This window comes from Taurulus bubalis (genome assembly GCF_910589615.1).
Source record: "Taurulus bubalis genome assembly, chromosome: 15".
Taxonomy (NCBI): domain Eukaryota; kingdom Metazoa; phylum Chordata; class Actinopteri; order Perciformes; family Cottidae; genus Taurulus; species Taurulus bubalis.
Window position 1 is genome coordinate 18,814,654 of NC_136603.1, and position 18,877 is coordinate 18,833,530.

The 18,877-nt window shown below is 42.4% G+C and overlaps 3 protein-coding genes across 3 annotated transcripts in view; all 3 read right to left on the reverse strand.

Annotated features, from left to right (window-relative positions):
• Window positions 1-3,426, reverse strand: part of LOC306747975 (striated muscle preferentially expressed protein kinase-like) — a gene marked incomplete at both ends in the record, with an annotated part of 31,582 nt that extends 28,156 nt beyond the window's left edge. The window contains 1 exon segment of the mRNA XM_079231082.1: window positions 3,003-3,426. Within this exon segment, the coding sequence (XP_079087208.1) occupies window positions 3,003-3,426 (424 nt within the window).
• Window positions 3,427-5,731: 2,305 nt separating this feature from the next.
• On the reverse strand, window positions 5,732-9,032 carry cxcr1 (chemokine (C-X-C motif) receptor 1; the record flags this gene model as incomplete). The annotated part of the gene is made up of 2 exons (XM_079230944.1): window positions 5,732-6,813; window positions 9,026-9,032. 2 exons carry the CDS (start codon window positions 9,030-9,032, stop codon window positions 5,732-5,734), a joined length of 1,089 nt encoding a protein of 362 aa, XP_079087070.1.
• Window positions 9,033-11,018: 1,986 nt separating this feature from the next.
• nabp1a (nucleic acid binding protein 1a) lies at window positions 11,019-14,267 on the reverse strand. The gene is made up of 6 exons (XM_079231055.1): window positions 14,085-14,267; window positions 13,751-13,889; window positions 13,482-13,553; window positions 12,978-13,056; window positions 12,798-12,867; window positions 11,019-11,970 (listed from the first exon to the last, which is right to left on the reverse strand). The coding sequence occupies exons 1-6, from the start codon at window positions 14,176-14,178 to the stop codon at window positions 11,762-11,764; spliced, it is 663 nt and encodes a 220-aa protein (XP_079087181.1). The 5' UTR covers window positions 14,179-14,267; the 3' UTR covers window positions 11,019-11,761.
• Window positions 14,268-18,877: the final 4,610 nt, after the last annotated feature.

An 18,877-nucleotide genomic window follows, 5' to 3' on the forward strand; every position in this document is an offset into this window, starting at 1 on the left:
TACTGAAAAGTTGCTAATATCTCAGTTTTGTTTTTTTTAGCTCACTGTGTTTCTGCTGCCCCCAAGTGGCCGATAATGTGTCAATGCAGGTTTAAAGCTGCACTAATCAGTGCTTTCATATGAACAGCGGTCTTGTACAATGATCACAGGTTCATTCGGAGATCCAGATCATTTTCAGTGAACGCTAATGTTGCTCTATTCTCTATTTGTCTCATATTTCTAAATCCAATTTCAATGTCGCACTTACGACTTGTTTCACTTCCCTCAAGTTGCCAAATGAAACGTCACTTTGAAGTTTTGAGTTTGTTTATCATCTTTATCTATTTATAGCTTTCTTCATCTTTTTTACATTTCAGTTGCTCATTCATGCTTTTGTTTTACAACATATTTAACCGACCGACACAATCAAATGGCGAATTAAAAAGGATAGCGACAATATGGAGTAAAAACTGTCTATATCACGTCAGGTGCATGACATCACAACTTATGGCAGACATCTTTATGCTTCTGCGTCTTTAGTAGAAGTGGAAAATGGTCCTATCCCTGATCAGTTGAGGGGGGGGGGAGTCATACAGGGCTGGACTAAAATTAGCAGTGATGTCTTCCTGTGTAATAGGAGAGACGTTGGCTGGCCAACATCACAAAAATCTAAGGCCTGGCACATTCCACTGTATAAATAACTAGGGAGAGTTGGTGGAGGGGGGCGGTACAGAGAGATATTTTCAAAGAGAGAGAGAGAAAAGGGTTCGGGCAGTATCACTGAGTGATGGGACAGCTGTAGACTTTACGCACACGGAAAAGCAGCCGAACTGAAGGTTAAAATGGAGAGTCGAAGGGAAAACGTCTTGATCTCATTCAAGGCTCTGACGAAAGCCGACGGGATTGTGGCCCCTGAAGGCTGCGAACACTGTGCAGCTACACACCCCCTGTTTCTGAGATTCAGAAGCCGTGTCACCATGTGTTTCATAAAGATAACACAATCTATACAGTCTCTGATCATTTCGAGTGGATATGCCACAACAGAAAACTCCAGCACACAGCTGATAGATTGAATTTATACTTGAAACACAACTGTGTGCACTGTGTAAACTGAGAGCAACACATTGATTCTCCCATACACTATGTTTAGTCAAGCCCAAGACCCATGCTGGGCAATGAATGACTACATTCACGCAAATAAACTGGTATAATTACCGGATTACTTATCGGTTGTTTCTCACCACAATGAAGTCAGTCCTATTCGGATTAATGGCAAGTTGAAAACAATAGCATTTCAGAAGAAAAACTCAATAACTTGTCATAAAATCTCACTGAAATGGAGGTGTTTTGTCATCAGCATCATAAGTAGTGGGCACCCACATTTGATGGTGCATCTTTTTCGTGGCATGTGTCCAAGCGTCCAATATTTATACAGTAAAGGAAACATAATACACTGTGGTTTGTCGCTGCCCACGCTAAAAAGGAATCCTTGTCATCACGTTGCCCAGAACGCAGACTCTTTTAGGACCCAGTTTTTTGTGGCGAGCTGGCACAGAAGCATCTTGTTGCTTGAACTCAGCAGGGATCATTGTGTAAAGCGCCCGCTTTTTTAAATTTTGTACTTCATTTGGCCAAAAAACATTCCTCGTGCCAACCTGATTGCAGCAACGGGCCTCAACGTGTACTCAAAGAAAAGGCAGATCTCAATTGGAGGAGTGAGTTTTCCCTCTGCACACAATGACAACGAGCTTAAACTGATGTATGAGGGGAATATTTGTGGAGCTGGTTATGTCTCTTTTCAAGGCGGGTCAAAGAAGCTTTTGTTGATCACAACGGTAGTGTTACCAGGGAAGAGCCCCAGCCTCCTGATGCAGGAACGTGACTGTGATATACTCTCAAAAAGTCACTTTGGCAGAATCTTTTGCAAGCATGTTTTTTTTTTTTTCAAGAACTTGAAAATACATTTCGGAAAGACATCTCTCAGAAATGTAGCGTTGCATGTGATTACAACAATCATCTTCATATCCTCTCTGCACTGCACTTTGGTTACATATCTGGAACAACATACAGTATATAAAATCTGAAAAAATGCAATAATTAAATTTGTTCAGTATTTGGTAATCAAGTTATTTCAATTAGTTATTTTTGACTAAACTAAACCCAGCATTTTCACTTGTTTGTTCCAATAATTCCAATTCATTCTAATTGTATTGATATACGTGTCGCAAAGAAATATTTGGAGTGGCCTTACATATATTTATAGTGGAGGAAAAAAAGGAAGCAATATCTATAAGAAACAAAGAATACATGAATGGTTTAGAGCAAAAGTTTGTCTTTGTGTCTCTAAAAACAACCGATTCGTGTACAGTACGTGTGTAAATATACACTTGCATACTTGATTGTGTGTATTTATGCCCCTGTATATTTTAGCATCTCTTTTCCTTCCTTTTTTGGAGCAGTGTCAAAAAAAAACTTCAATGCGATCATGTGTGCCATATCTAGAATCCCCCCCAAAAAGAAGTTCAGAGACAAAGCTAATGCTCTGCATGGCCAAGTACCAGATGATGTCAGACACCATTTGGCCCCATGAGAACCTATATATTAATACTCAAATATAAAATGATTGTAAGTACATCCTAGTAGGACTCAGTGGTAGCCGGTGTCCCGGTTGAGATATCAGTCAGCATTATCCCTTCACGTTCCTGCAAAATGAAACAGGAGGCCAGACCCTGTGTTTTCTAGTTAGTACTACGTGACTGTGGCATGCTGGGACATTTTCATGGAAGTTACCGCCATGAATGATGCTGTAGTTAAAACCTCATTATCAGCTTGGACAAGGATATCACTGACATTTAGGTCCATTTAGAGAACTGAATTATATGGTGAAACTGTCTGCGGTATAATCAAGGGGTGAGGGGAACTGTGGGTGTTGTAGTCAAACCTGTTGAAGGCCTCTTTCTTCAAAGTTTTCTCTCTCTCTCATATCTCGTATGGCCCAGTTGTAACGTATTGAGTGCCATTACCTTCACCGAGATCCAGGACCGCCAGCACGGCGCTGCTCCGCGCGTCCCCCACGTGATTGTTGGCGATGCAGGTGTACAGGCCTGCGTCGCTGGGCTTGCAGTCCCTAATCCAGAGCCCCCCGTACTCCTGGTTCTCCATGTTCAGGAGCTCGTCGTTGTGGTACCAGTACAGGGAGGGCTGGGGGTCTCCCGCCACTGTCACCTTCAGGCGGATGTCGCAGCCGGTCCCCACCGCGGCGTTCCGCATCTTGCGCGCAAAAACCGGCGGAGTCGGGGTGGAATAGCCGGGTCCCGGGGGCTCCGGGCCGGCCTGCTCCGGGCTCACTCTGGACCGCTTCGGGGGGACGGCGGGGCTGCTGCGGGCCGCCGCCGTCGCTTCGTCGGCCCCCTTTTTCAGGGTCATTTGCACCTGGGCTTTCCTCATGGTTGAACGGATTTTGGGGTGGCTCCCACGATGGGTCGATGTGGATCGCGTGCCCACAGCACCGACTGGAACCTCAGTCACAGTAATTTAAACCCCAAAATCCAGTGAGGGCATGAGAGTCTACGAGCAGGCTTTGCACACAAACTACAGTTAAATTACATTTTAAAATTGAAGACACTCTCTGAGTTTATTTCACTTGGAAAGCTGAATTAAAATATGCAGAAACACACTCAGCCATGGATGAATTATCCTCAAATCGCCGGTTCTCTGTTGTCCAAAGCAGAAAAAAATGAAATTTGTTGATTACCAGGTAATTAGGCAGATAGAAATAGCTCCCACTCTTACTGCACATGAGGTATTTTTAGGGCAAGACCCTGTGGATCATGTTGCATTAACAGCTCCCCTTGACTTGTCTCCTGGAAGTGAAGGCCCTGCTTTTCGCCTCTTTCTTTCCCCCTTGATGTTTCTCGGGCTTTTCAGCCTTCTGTCATCACGTCTCCGGGGCGTGAGGTAGAATCTCCTCTTCGTTCCCACGAGGCGGCCTTGTGGGATCCGTTCTGGCTCGGCTTCCGTTTGAATGAGAGCATTAGGTCCCGTCCAACGAGTTGCACAGTGCCTCCCCACCCCACCCACCCTCTCCTTGTCCCACGAGCTAAACCACCCCACTCATGATCTGCCCTCTTACGTCTGCCAGCGTCTGTCCGAGGGGAGGGGGGTGACAGTCAGAGCCCAGCAGGCCTTACAATGACAGCTGCACAAGGGATCCGTCTGCGCCACTCGCTGTGCGGGCCCCCTCGTCATTTTTAGCCAACCTGAGGTCAGTAGAACATGTGAGATGGTGCAACACTTGGCACGGAGGGGTGGTGGTCAGTATGGGGCAGATATATCTAATTTGTAGGTCAAATGTGGAGGTTGAGGTTGGCCTCCAGTGCAAGCCGGCAGCTGTGGCCCTGTAATAGTCATTTGAAGTTTCTTCATATATATTACGCAGTGTGGAGCAGAGGACTTATCCATTAGGAAGTTGGTGCTTTATGCACCTGAAACACCCAAGAAACACATGAAAGAAATAGGTTGGCATTAGTAAATGCCTTTCGTCTGTGATTTTCTGAACAAAGTGGTTGTATTAATACTGCAGCAAATCAAATGCACTGCCACCATATAGCCTGTATCGCAATGTAAAACTACACTCTACTCAAAATGTTCTTCTGCTTTTTTTTTTTCACGAGCAGCGGTGCCTGTCAGCCGCACTTCCCTGTGATCATTTTGTAACCAAACACTTATACTTTTGGAGGATTTGTTGTTTTTCTGTACACATAGGCAGGGAATCTTCCCTCTCCGACGCCTCCAGTGATTGCTGCGGTGTTTGTTACTGCTGCAGTCACAACATCTGTTCAACAACCTTCAAAAAAGCTGCTGTGTCTGTACGCATAAATACAAAATCATTTTTTAAATTAAAAGCACTAGTCTACCTTCTATCGGTCATTTAAGTCAAATGTATATGCATTTGTGACATGTAAGTGACTCACTTATCATACTAATAATAATAATCAGAAACAGAGAGGGGTGAACATGTCAAACTTTAATGATGACTATACAGATTGCAAATTGTGTGACACGTGAATGGCGACCTGCTGTCTTCAGCTAGATATACATCATTTTAAGTAAAACATCACTGTTAACAAGTAGTTATAGTACTGTAAAATATAATAATATCTAATGTCAAGGTGTTCACAGTTTTTTCTTTCAGCTGCATCTCAAGGGGATCATCAGAAGAGGATGTTTGGTCTGTTGTGACAGTATTATTGTGTTGAAACTTGAAAATTGAAATTGAAACTTGGCAAACATGTTTCCTCAGAACAAGACACGACTGAGGAAAGAGAGGGGATTTAATTGGGTAACCGCAACTTAGCTTAACTTTAAACAACATTGGCCTGTTATATGTGGGGTTGAACCCAAAATTCGAATTATTCATATTGTCATGTGCACAAACAATAATCAACAAGAAAATCTCCCGCCAAAAATGGCCCTTTAAATATGTATAAAAAAAAGTCAAAATGAGATTCTAAGACATAAAATAGTGCAACCGACTTAAATGAGGAAATAGGGCAAAGTGTGAAAAAACATATATTCACAAAAAGGTGAAATCTCCAAGGAAAATGTTTTAAACCGTTTTTTTTTTTATCTCTCGGTTATTGAGTTTTGAAAAGTCCACCCAATATGAGCTGCAGAGAAGTATCATCAGAAGTACTCTGTTGTCCCTCAGTGACGTGGACGCGTATAGTTCAAAGTGTCTCTTCGCTGACTCTCACATGAACGTGGACGTGAGGTCCGACGTCAGCGAGGACCTGCTGCTCATCCTCGCCGCCGAGGACGTTCTCTCCGGGAAGCCCGTCTTCCTCACCAGCTGCTGCAGCCTCTTGCGGAACTTCTCCCCGACGAAGGCGTACAGCACCGGGTTGACGCAGCTGTGAAGCAGCCCCAGACTCTGCGTGCCCAGCATGGCCTTGTCCACCGCCATCCTCGCGGGGCACTTGTACGGCACTATCTTGGCCCTGAAGAACGTGTCCGCCATCACCGCCACGTGGTACGGCGCCCAGCAGAGCAGGAAGGCCACGACCACGAACACGATCACCCTCATGGCGCGCTGCCGCTGGAAGCCGCCGCGGACGTGGAGGAGGCGCCGGACGGTCACTCCGTAACAGGGCAGCATGATGGCCACGGGGATCAAAAAGCCCAATGTGTGGCGGAGAACTCTGGTGGTCTGCCGCCACACATCGGCGCTGATGGGGTCGTACTGTTCGCCGCACGCCGTCTGGTTGGTGGCCTTGATCATGAAAGTGGAGTTCAAAAACCCCGGCAGAGACAGGAGCATGCCGATGGCCCACACGGCTGCGCAGACCACCCGGCTGGCACGCTGCCTGTTGGCCTTGCGGGACTCCATCGCTCTCACGATCACCATGTAGCGGTCCACGCTAATGCAAGTCAGGAAGAGGATGCTCGAGTAGAAGCTCAGCTCCTGGAGAACGGTGACGAGTTTGCACATGGCGTCGCCAAACACCCAGCCCTTGGTGACGGAGGTGGCCCAGAACGGGAGGGTCACGGCGAGCAGGAGGTCGGCGACCGCCAGGTGGAGGAGGTAGAGGTCGGAGGGGGGCAGCGACTGCTTGCTTAGGCCGATCACCAGCCCCACGACCAGATTGCCGGGTATGGCCAGCAGGAAGATGAGGACGTAGAAGATGCTGACGGTAATCGCCACCGCGTCTGGGATGGAGTAGGTGTTGCAGGGCTGCGTCTCCGGGTTCAGAATGAAGTCCGACTCGTTAAAGGTAAGGTTGAGCTCATCGTAAATGGAGCCAAAGTCTAAAATAAAAGATGATGTGTTTGGATCTGCAGGACAGCAACAGAAAGGAACATTTTAGTCCATCATGAACATCATAAACATCATAAACATGTTAACGTAGACAGTAAATTCCCCAGTGTAAAAATATGCAGTGTCAAAGTCTATGGTTGCCTTCAGAGTTATTCCAACAATGGCAATAGTGTTGATGTAATTGTTCACTGCTACAAGACGTAGTGTATGCTGAAAAGTACTCTGTAAAGCTCCGCCTCACACCTTCTCCGTTCAAATGGATCATGAGTTTCATCACCTTGCCATTTTGCACTTCTCGAAAGACTGTGCTATGTTTCTCTAAATTACTTCTGAAACCACATTTTGGCATTTATGCAGAAGAGAATAATTAGAATAACTTTATATTGTTGTTCAACATACACTTCAGTTGTTTTTGTGTCTTGAAATAGTGAATAGCAGAGGGCTAACACGACCGAGTTGAAAGTTAGCTTAAAAGCGCTCGCACGGTGAAGCTAACAAGCTAACATCAAACTGGACAATGTGCAGGATTGTGAGCTCAGTGTGCAGGATTGATAGTGATGTATTGTTTTTAATGTCCATGGATGACAGTAAAATAGCAAATACTGCAAATGTTACCTTTGACTGTATGGACACTCCTACAGAATTAACTTTAAAGCTAATTAGTTTCATATGCATCAGTTACTGCATATAATCCTGAGTGTTATATTGCCGTCTCAATACATTCAGTCCTTTCTAATGTGTGTTTGGCAATAGCTAGTGTTATAAGTAACTTCCCACTGTTGTTTCAGAAGGAATTGTGCTGTAGCTCTTAATGCCATTTCCATTTTGCTGTTTTTTACAGATACCATTTTGTGGATTAAAACAAAAATCAACAACAAGCAGAAATATGTCGATCAGTGAACCAAGCTCGGATGAATTCTTGAATGCTGGTGAACCATCAGTCATATACCATTGTAAAGACAAAAGGAAAGTGGATGTGTCAGTTCATTACTTCTGAGGACACACTTTTTTGTCTTATTAGTTAAAAATATCACTTTGTGGTAAGCTGCTATTTGTACTAAAGTCAAACAATTTGAGTTTATTCCCCCTTTTTATTCTTGTTATCTAACATGTGTTTTCATGAAGTTCTCCATCCAATCTGTCACTAAAAGTATCAGAGCATGTGATGAGACGGGAACTAAGATGGATGCAGACGTCTCTGATCATACGATCAACCCTTCCAGAAAGTTCAGAGGGAGAATCAACATGCCAAACAGGTCAATTAATGTGAGCTTCCTTCGAGGATTACATCTTTGTATTTAAGGATGGTAAACATCCTTGCCATAGACATGACTGAAACTCATGGGTCAAATTGGATTTGCTGTTCTGTATAAAAGGTTGTGTGTCTTTACACACAACCTTTGCCAGCAAGAAGCAGAAGTTGTTTATGTATTTTCCTAAAGGAGTTTTTTTTTTGTTGCATTTACTGTAGTTAACAAGGAGTTGTTCAACTTTAAACAACTTTCTATCATCTGCCAAGAAACTGATGGATTCCAAACAAGATCTTTACAATAGAGCCACGGGGGCTGTCAATTAAACAGCTATGTAATATCAAATTTCAGTGCAGTTAGATAAGCTAGTGTTTTTCACACCAATTGCAGAGATTGAGATCAAGTAAAAAATCTGTGAATCTCTCCTTTTAAAATGTGTATTTGAACACTTATAGAAGACACACTAATTTGTGACAAATCCCCAAAATTCAATAGTAAATGTAACTGGCCTCAGATTTGGTATTGAAACTGAATTGAAAATATAGTTACAGAATAATAACTAAATAATGATTTACTATGTAGTTAAAAAATTTACTCCAAAGTTGAATTGACTCTGTAGATAAGGACCATAAGTTCCTTTGGTGTTCAAATGTACTCTTTAAGTGTGACATTAACAGTCCATTTTACTGTGTAAGCCTGTTGAAAATACTATGTGTACTTTTGCTTTACACTGGCTACATGCTGCAGGTTATACAGAAACAAAAAATGTACATTACATTAGCAAGGCACAAACTAATTTGCTGTTTAAAGGTGTTTTTTTTTTAACTGTTTTAAAAGGGAATAATCCTCTTTTAAATTTGCCCAATCGCCAATTGCTTATTCCAATGAGTAATCCAGGGCATGAATACATGTATTTATTAAATACCAGTTAACAGAAATAAAATAAGTAAGTTGTTATTCTAAGGATGAAAAAACTCACCAGACATTGTGGTGTCTTCTTCGTGGGAGGCACTGCGTGTCACAAAGAGAGAGAAAGCACACACACCATATGTCTCCACACCCCTCCCATCATCCACCCCCTAATAATACACTGACACACATTCTGATTGGCTCAAGAATTGAAACACATACATCACAGGAATGCATCTCATCTTTAAGGTATAGGTGGAGATTGTGTTTTAAGGTCCCATATTGTTGATTTGATAAATCCTTTTTGGGGGGGGGGGGTAATTTCTTTAAAATGAATTTGTCAGGTGGTATACTTCAGTATTTACACTTAGATTACCAATCACTTGGATATGTGTAGTGAATACTACAATGTACTTACTGGTCAAGCTGTTATCGGGATTAAGATGTCATTATTTTAACATTATATTTTTTAACTACTTTCTTTTAAGTGTTTGTTGACACATTAGTCACTCTTTTCTTTTTCAATAGTCATTGCTTGGTTATACCTAAACCACACATAGTCTGAGTCATCGGTGTCATGAGATGTGCTCGTCACACTGAACGCAAAATCGAAAGGGAAACCGTTTTATGAATTGAAAATAAACACCGGGCAGAGAAATAAATGTCCTGGTTCTGCTGCTCCAACACTCACATTCTTGTTTGACCAACGCCAGGGTTTATACATTTAGGACATGTATGTAGAAAGACACTTATATGCAATATACTTCCCTACATTTTGGGAAATAGCAGGCGAGTTCTAATCAAACAGGTTCTGTGAACATGTGATTTTTCTTCTATAAATGCCATAAACCACATGATGTGACTACATCCCTGCTAGTTAAGAGGAAGTTCCCAGCTCATGACATGCATCAGTGTTGACACACGAGTGCCGAGCATCACATTTCCTGCCACACGTCTCATGTGTTTCAACTTCCAGTGTCACAAGTGATGTACTTTTTGTTGTTGTTGGAAGTGGAACTACAGAAACATGCTCTGAACATGTGGCAAGACGTGTAATCGGGCTGCTTAACATTAGGACTGGGCTTTTGAGAGCTTTACATAGAAATGTATTTCAGTCCTACATCTTCTGGATCTACAGAGCTACACAAACCTATATGACAGATGGTTTTGTTTCTATTCCATTCTCCTTGAACATTGTTTTCCTTTTATGTTCAAAAAGCTGTTGTTTGACTCCATGGTGTTAATTGGAACATGTCACATGTCAAATAATCTCTATGAATAGCAGCTCTACTGCTCTGCCAGTGTTCACACCCTAAGCCAGAGGAAAGTGTGTCCAACATTAAATGCAGTAACATCCCAGAGGTCACGTTAAGGTGCTTGGTGCAACAAAGGAAATGAAGAAACAGTTTCTTTTGTATGCAACGCGTTGCTTCAAAATGGAAGACTTTCAGGGAAAAGGCTTTCCGTTTATAAGAATAAACGTGACCCAAAAAAAAAGGTCCAATCATTAAAACTCCACTCCTGCTTAATTGTGTGATTTTAACAGATACATGCAGACTTAAAAAAAAAGGAGAGAGAGAAGGGGACCAACTAATGACATATAGCTCATACTTTGGAGCATCCTCTAAACAAACACGTGTAGTTTACTTCTGTAGGCACTAGATGGTGCTGTAGAATCAAAACATGACAATTGATGGGCAGTGGTAGTATGGCACCCTGAGGTGGCAGTGGCAGCTTAAACCATGGTATGTCTGGAGTGGTCACTTGGAGGTCTTCATATGATTCTTGTGGAGGGGTCTAACTCTGGTACCGTTGATACTTGTGGCAAACTGTTTCCAGAAAAAGGCTTAAAGCCAAAATGTAAAAAATTAACATCTTTACTCAAGGCCTTTGCATGTTAAGTGTTAAGTCACAATGTGTTTGCTAGACCCTGATTACTTAGTTTATTACCAGTAAGCTGTAAATCTTCTGTAGCGCAGTATAACCAACTTGAGATACTGTGCATGTGATTGACTTCAACAGTAACTTGTGTTTCTGTCAAACAGACTACATGTGGCAGCAGAATTACTGTAAAATTTATTCTGTGAAACATTTTGCTATTATTTAAGTGTTCAAAACGTAATGTAGGTACAACTGATGGAAAACAAAACAAAAATGTTTAATATCAATTTACCTACCGATCATTAAAATTTCAAAACTAACACCTTTCCTTTCACAGATTCACTTCGGATACAGTTCGGTTATGAGGGACAAGAAGACCCTTTGAAGAACTTTGGTCATGCATTCAGTCCAAGAACTCATTTTCACCAACTTAAGGCTTTTCCCGCTGAAAAACAAACGTATTTCCTGATTTAAATGACAGCCAAGGTTACCGACATAAATTAAGTGAAGAAAGTGCATCAAGTGTTCAAGTAGGGTGTATAGTTTGAAAGATGATAACAGGTGAAGGGGTTAAGGACAGTGTACGGGGAGGAAACACTGGCACGGGGCTGCCAGCTTGCAGTGACATTTAGAAGAAAAGGGGGCGGAGCCTGAGAAGGCAGACCACGACTCAAACAACAGAGGCCTGCCTGCTTATCAAGTGGTAGATGAGTCACTGTGCTGCTTACCGAGAGCACGACGCACGATAAACGACACATTTGACTATGTTAGCATGTATAAAAATTATGCAAGCAGTCCCTAATTTAATTCAGAATGTAGGTTGTGACGGGAAGGGACAGAAATGTTGTTTTTTTTAAAACAAGGGGCAGGGGGAAAAGGGGATGTCCATAGTTTTCCCACATAATTTCCCCCTCATGCCCCAATTTCATCTTTTGGCACGCCGTGGGTCCCTGCCGTTGCTAATGGTAACTGAAGACTTTGCGGTTGTCGAGGGTCCGGCAGCGGCAGCAGTAGCTGGAGGCGCTCCATTGCCAGGTGACCGGCCGTTGGGTCGCCCAACGCTCCCGAACCCAGTGTCACGGGCTGCACCGGGTGTGGAGTTGTTGTTGGCAAATGGTGGCATGGCACCATTACCTGTGGGTTGAGAAATACAAGTAAGTACCAACAGGAAGAAAAAAAAAAAAAAACCACATATCAAGAGACATTAACGTTTATTAGCCTTTTTTACATTAGACATTTTGACACGTCACAGTAGGAAAATCCCAGGTGTAAATAATATGAATGAAGGCTGAAATCAATTTGCTGCTTTGGATTCAGGGTCCTGGTATTTCTGCGGTATCTCTGTCAAAATGTCTGCTGTGAAAAAGGCCAGTGGAGTCTGCTGTCCTCTAAACACAAAAAGGCAAGAGATGAGATGCATCATTTCAGATCCAAGTAAGCAATTAAAACAACACAGCACCAAACAGCTTGTCATGTTTTCATTTAATCAAATTTGGTGACTCAAGAAATGTCCGTGTGCAAGCACAAAAGTTGAATTCTGTAGTACCGTCGCACCTCACCAACATTCAGTCTTTGGCCCAGATATCACTTGTGTGTACGAGGGATGGTACTTTGCTCCCAAGGTGATGCCAAAATTAAGAAAATGTGACTGATCTGGTTTTTCGACAGTTTTGCAGGGATCAGGACTTAAAACTAACAGCATCCCAGGGACGATAGAAAATGTCCCTGATAATGCTATGTCGTGAACAAGTGTGAGAAAATTGGCAGAGGGATTAGCTAGTGCAAATACATGCAAAGAGTAACGAAGGTTTGTACGTTCAAGTTTTGTTATTTTTCGGTGGCATCAAGAATTGTGGAATTTCACTGAAACAGACTACTAATTGCTGGTATTCTGACATCCCTGATCTGTACATGTCTACAGGACATGAGCAGTGGTTCTCTGCACCGTTAAATATACTGACCTGGTGGTGCAGGTGTACCTGAATTCTGATTGGGTGGAGAGTTTCCCCTCGTATTCTGGTCTGGTTTACCCTGTTAGTGGAAAAAACATTGTTGCGACTGGACTGCTGACTAACTAATTATCGTGCAGAAGATGACACATTTGTTAATGCCAAGTTGAAGGTGGGTGCATGGCTACTCACAGACTTGTTTTGCTGGTTGGTTAGCAACTCTGGGTTTTGTTCACTGAAGTTGGGCACTTCTGAGTACACCATGCAGAACCTGCGGAGACAAAACCCATCTTTTGAGATAAAATGCAGAAATTGTGTTTGGTCGAGAGACAAGTTTTATTGTTAAAAGTAGTTTACGGTAATTGTTTGACCGTTAAGCATAAGCTTTAGATTTTAAGTCATTCAAAGGCAGTAAAAAAAACTGATCGAGATTAATGTAAATTACATTTCTTGGGATTAAATGGTTCAGGTGTTTAGAGAAAGTGATTGCCGTTGAACTATAAAACGGTCTAAATGTTATCCAAATGGAATTTTTTTTAAAAGTGTGTTTATATTCTTCAACCAGATTTAAAACAAACATTTTCCGACCAATTTCACAGAAACGCCCTGGTTTTGTATGATGCTCGAGTAGGAGAGAACTGCAACAGGGACAAGCGCTTCACTGAAGTACAAATGGACTTGTGGCCAGCTACTCACTCTCCAATCTTCTGTAGATCTCCTCCTCTTCCAGTGTATAAGGTCAGGGAGCCTTTCCATATGGACGCATAGCTAACACAGAAATATCTCATTAAACCTCTGAAACAAGATTAGTATCAACAGTTGCTCAGGTACACAACTAGCCGTCTAATTCAAGTATTTGTATGTGCATTGATCAGTCAGTGAATGGCAAAAATGTTACGTCAACTCAGCAAGTTGTTCAAGTTTGTGCAACTTCAATCAGTTTGCATGCATGACATCAGTCCTACCCTCTGGTCAGTTTGATGATGTCCCCTGCTTGAATAAGGCTGCCGAGTTCGTCCCAGACAGAGATGGAAATGCTCCCGCTCTTGTCTGCTACCTTGCACGAGCGCACCTCATGCCCATCTTTCGTCTTGGTCACTCGGCCTGACAGAACAAGGCAATGATAAGTTAGAACAAAATGGGTCAACCTGCTCAAAACACCTCTACCCAGAGGCAATGTCTGGAAATGAACATCAAAGTTCAAAAGTAATAGTGACGCTACCGCTCCTTTAACAAAAAAAAGACACGAGTTGACGGTTTAGGGAGGGACGCTTCAGCGTCACCGTCCAACCAACTTACCTATTTCCAACACGATGAATACGATATTGAGATTTTTCGACCCAGCCTTCACATCCTTCAATAAAAACAGGCCATCGCCTGTCGGGGTTGCCATCGTTAAGTCTCGAAGAAATATGTCAAATCAACTCTTCGTTCCTTCACTGCCACTTAAAAACCAATGGCGGCAAAGGGCTGGCCGTCGTTACCATGTAATGGGGCCGCGTTAGCTGACGTTACCACGTTACCTCTGGCTCAGCTAGCCGATTAGCTCCGTTAGCCGAATGCTAACTTAACCCACTTCAAACCCTCTTGCTATGTATACCGTTTATAGACACGAGGACCGGCTTCGATGGTATTCGGCTAACGATACAGTCAAGTCGAATACAAGAAACACTGCCGCTGGAGTTAAGGGATGAAACAGAACAATTAACGCCAACCGCCCTCTTCAAAACACGGCAAACACACCACCGGGCGCTAGCCGAGTAGCTATGCTAAGGAACACCGTGCTAAATGCTCGCTAGCTCGGACCGCAAGCTAGTTAGCTAGCTGCCTTCTTTTAGTGACAGGATACGAGTCTATGTGCACGTCTCTGTTCACGAGTGGGGCCATAGTGGCAGTTCTTTAAATAAAGGTTACGCTAAGCTAACGTGAAACACGTAACTAATGAGTAATGTAGCGAAGTGGCACTCGGCGATTTAGCAATGCATTTGGCCAAAATGTCAAATTCAGATGAGCTGGAATGGCTAAACTGACAACCAGACTATCGAGTCAAATCTGATATGTTTCTACTTCAACAAAGATAGTATCTGTGCTGTCAACTATTAGGAGATAAGTTATCTCTCTCCCTCGACCAGTCAGCGTAAGACAACTCCAGTTTACGCTAATAATTGCAAATCGACCGCATTTCCTTTGTGTGGCTCTTGAGAAAAAAGTCTGGCCAAATTAATTTAGTCAGAAGATTAGTGTGTCTACATCAAACTGTGGCCTCTGTAACGTTGGAGTTGTTCGCAAGCCTTAAGAGCCCTGGTTGTATATGCCTAAACAACACTAAAACACCCCAAACACGGTCTAAAAGCTGTTCACTTTCAATATAGCTTCCCCTGTAGCGACAATACCCCGAGTCTACGTCAGACGGGGGTTTGCCGGTGAAATTTATACGAGCCGGTCAGTCTACTATCCTGCGGAGGAAAGGGGTTTACACATAGACATGTCCTTTTGTGTGCCCTTACACGATCCAGCGGACGGACACTGACCATTACCCGGCTTATATTTGTTAAGAGAATACAATCCCAAAGACAAGCAGACAATGAGTTGACTTGTTTGCAGAACAGAAGGAAAGTAGTTGGTTTGTACCAAATTAATGTGGCTCACAAGCAACGCGAGATGAGAAGAGGCGCGAGCGATGGAGCATAACGTGAGAGTTCAGTGGTGAAGTCCAGATGAAACACATGGAGGATGAAACTTAACGATGTGACAAAGCCCCATTATTCTTAACTCTATATCATCACGGATAATTCATGAGTTTACCAACTCCTATTATTAAAACGTTCATCCACTCAGTCCCTGTTGTCGGAGCACTAAATTACCCCAAACACTACGTCATTATTTACGTGTAACGTGTGTACAGCGCGCTATAAATCCATAATGTTTTCGGTGTACCGTGCCTCGATAAAATGAAATAAAAAAAGAAAATCCCGTCAAAAGGAGAAACGTCACGAACAGGATTCGAACCTGTGCGGGGAAACCCCATTGGATTTCGAGTCCAACGCCTTAACCTCTCGGCCACCGTGACTATTTACAACACTACAAATTCAGAGTTTAATCAGATAGATGGCAGGTTTACCCATATCTAAGTCAGATATATGTCAGTTGTGGTTTGTACGATTACGTATTTAAGTTCTCACAGGTTCACATAACAAATGTTCGTATTGCTTTGCTTGCTAGTTCTAGTGAATCATCGATAATTACGACATGGGAAGAGGCAGCGTGTTGGTTTGAGTTTGGACGTAAGAGGGAGACAAAGACCATCAAAACACCTAAGCTCACATGAGGACGTGATGAAAACAAGCTTCATTTATAATAGAGATAGGCTACTATTCACTTGATCACTTATCACTGTCATATCCTATTGCAAACAACATAACGTACACGTGCATAGCAATAGTTTTTTGAGGGACTAATCAAATCTACCAAATCATTTACAGTGTGTCATGAGCATTCTTCTGAGCTACAGAAGACTCTGTTTCTGGTTAGGTAGTATTCGATTAAGTTACGCAAAGGTTATTTTGTAATTTGGGTGAAGCAATCCTTTGTTGTGGATCTGACCCTAACACCTGTCTTATCTTCATTTTCTGCAAACTGTGCTATGTAAATAAGGGTTGAGCAATCAAACCGCTCCCTCCACCGAGATTAATCCTCTACTACCAAATTACCTACACATAGATTTACAAGGCCATAACTGTGTGACTACTCAGTTATTTCAAACTTGTAGTGACCTCAGCGACAGCACGACCCCGATGATCCGCAGAACATTAAACTATGATATACAATGTATGTGAAATGTGTGACTCATGTTACTCACTTCATTTTACCTCAAGGACTGCACATAAAGACAACAGGCCATAATTGAATGTTATAAAATCTTTATTGATGTATACAATACTAAATTCTGAAAAGGAAATGCCTGCATGTTTCCAAGATGCTTGAAACAAGTGGCAGGAGCAGTTCATTTAAAACACTCAAGTGGCGGGGAATCTTCTGCCGCGAAGGAAACGTCTTTGGTTTAAGTGGGTAACTAAATGAACAGGCTAGAAGGTCAAAACTCTCTATGAACAAAGATTGGTGTTAAATACGATATCACTACCTGACAAATGCTGTAATGAACCTTCTTACAAAAAAAGGAAGAAAAAAAACACAGCTCTCACATATGATCCAGATGAAACGGTCTGATTTTAAGACAAATACAATCTGACTTCTACGCACAAACAAAAATCTAGGTATTGCATATTTACCATTAGCAGATATCAAAGTAACACACTTGCACGAATAAGCAGGAAATACCTCAAAGCCGGTCACATTTTAACCTCTACAGTACAAAGAATGCACACGTAAGCCGAGTGTTCAATCCCTTTACAGTAAAATGATTTATACAGAGTGGAATTAAAAAGAAGAAAATACTTTGAAAAATGACAAAGTAAAAATAAACACAAGTGACAAGTTTCTTTAAAAATGATTCACGTCGATTCATTTATTTTCTCCTCACAGATCCCATTGAGCAAACTGGCAGGTTCATTTGTGTAACACATACAGCACATACAGTGAAAAGGCTTTAAGTTCAGTTTTAAAAATATTCATGCTATGTCATATGCACTAATTTTCTCCTGCGTTCGTCAGACCTTGACGAAGTGTGATTTAATTCTTTTAATATATCTTTGCATAGTTAGTTCCAAAGGTCCGATGCATCTCAGACTCTCATAAGTTTACATGCGCTTACACTTTACGGCGAAACCCCACGGCAACTTTATCGTCCTTCCCAACAACTGAACTTCTTTCCAACACCCACACATGACCCCTTTCCACTACAAGCTCATGCCCATGGGGGGAGAACACCTGTGGCTCCGCAGAGCGTCTCCCCTCTCTCAACAAGGAGGTCGGGAACATGAAAAATGGGGCTGAGCAGGAGTCATCCGTCAAAGCCAGGAATGCTGTCCTCTGCCTTTATCCACTTCTGTGACCTCTCCAGTGTCTGGATCCTTGGCACCTGGTACCACTTGCTAAAGTATTTTTAGGGAGTCCTGGCATATTGGACGCCGGAAACTAAGGCTGGCACGGCGCTAAAAGCGTGCAACAAGAGGAAAGGCACTTTTTTTTTCAAACTTTCCGGCATGACTTCCAAACATAAGGTTGGTGAGTGAACTTGCATCTCCTTCTAACTTAAAACGTTCTCAGCTTTTCCAGTAGCTGGTATCAACCCATGACTATGCCCCGTAAACGCGTTAGCTGCAAACTATTCCTCAGATGGGGAAAAACATTTACAAATCACTCTTATCTACAAAAACAAGCCATCCCTTCAGGACTGCACTTACTCATACCAGCTTGTGCAGGGCGAAAAGCACTGTAGGAGTGTGTGTGTGTGCGTGAGTGCGTTTGTTTGTGTGTGCGTGTGTGTGTGTAGGTATCTAGGGGGATGGGATTTAGTAATGGTGTCCTTGCAAATGTTAAAGATATATGTTTATGTCTTAAAATGTGAAGCCGAGTAAACATTTCACCATGCAGGTCCCATGACTTGCATCCATATGCCTGAAAGAAAAAAAGTCGACTTACAAACACCAAAGTATCTTAATAGTAACGCAAAACTAATTCACATATACAACATTCACTGTATAAAGTACACACACTCAAGGCAGTTATTGTAAAGTTACTATTTGATGGTGTTTAAGCTGTAAATACCTAGGGAGTAGTGTGCCTCACATCGAGAAAAACACAAATTATTCCTGTACATAAACATACAAATGTGCTCTGCAGAGAAGACAAGGGGCTGTCAAAGGGGACATCAAAATGTCAGTAATAAAACCTGCAGGGTTGTTTGTGTCAATAATTTGTCTCGGCATGAAGAGTAGCTTCTATCCTGCAACGATGTCCTTCATCTGCATCGGTGTAATTAAGCACAAACATGTTAACTGGTTTTTGTTTTTCTTTTATCTCTTTTAATTAGTGGGATTTGCAAAGAACATTTAGGCTCTTCTTCGAATGCCATCTATTCTAATTGTCTGCACCTGGAGGTTACTGAATGTGCAAGCACACAATACCAAAAC

Bases quoted from the DNA above. Each gene is read 5' to 3' on its own strand.
- nabp1a (XM_079231055.1), bottom strand. From the start codon at position 14,178: ATGGCAACCCCGACAGGCGATGGCCTGTTTTTATTGAAGGATGTGAAG. The intron at 13,890-14,084 runs GTAAGTTGGTTG...TTGTTCTGTCAG, and splicing joins ATTCATCGTGTTGGAAATAG to GCCGAGTGACCAAGACGAAA. The intron at 11,971-12,797 runs GTCAGTATATTT...CTCAACCCACAG, and splicing joins AGGTACACCTGCACCACCAG to GTAATGGTGCCATGCCACCA.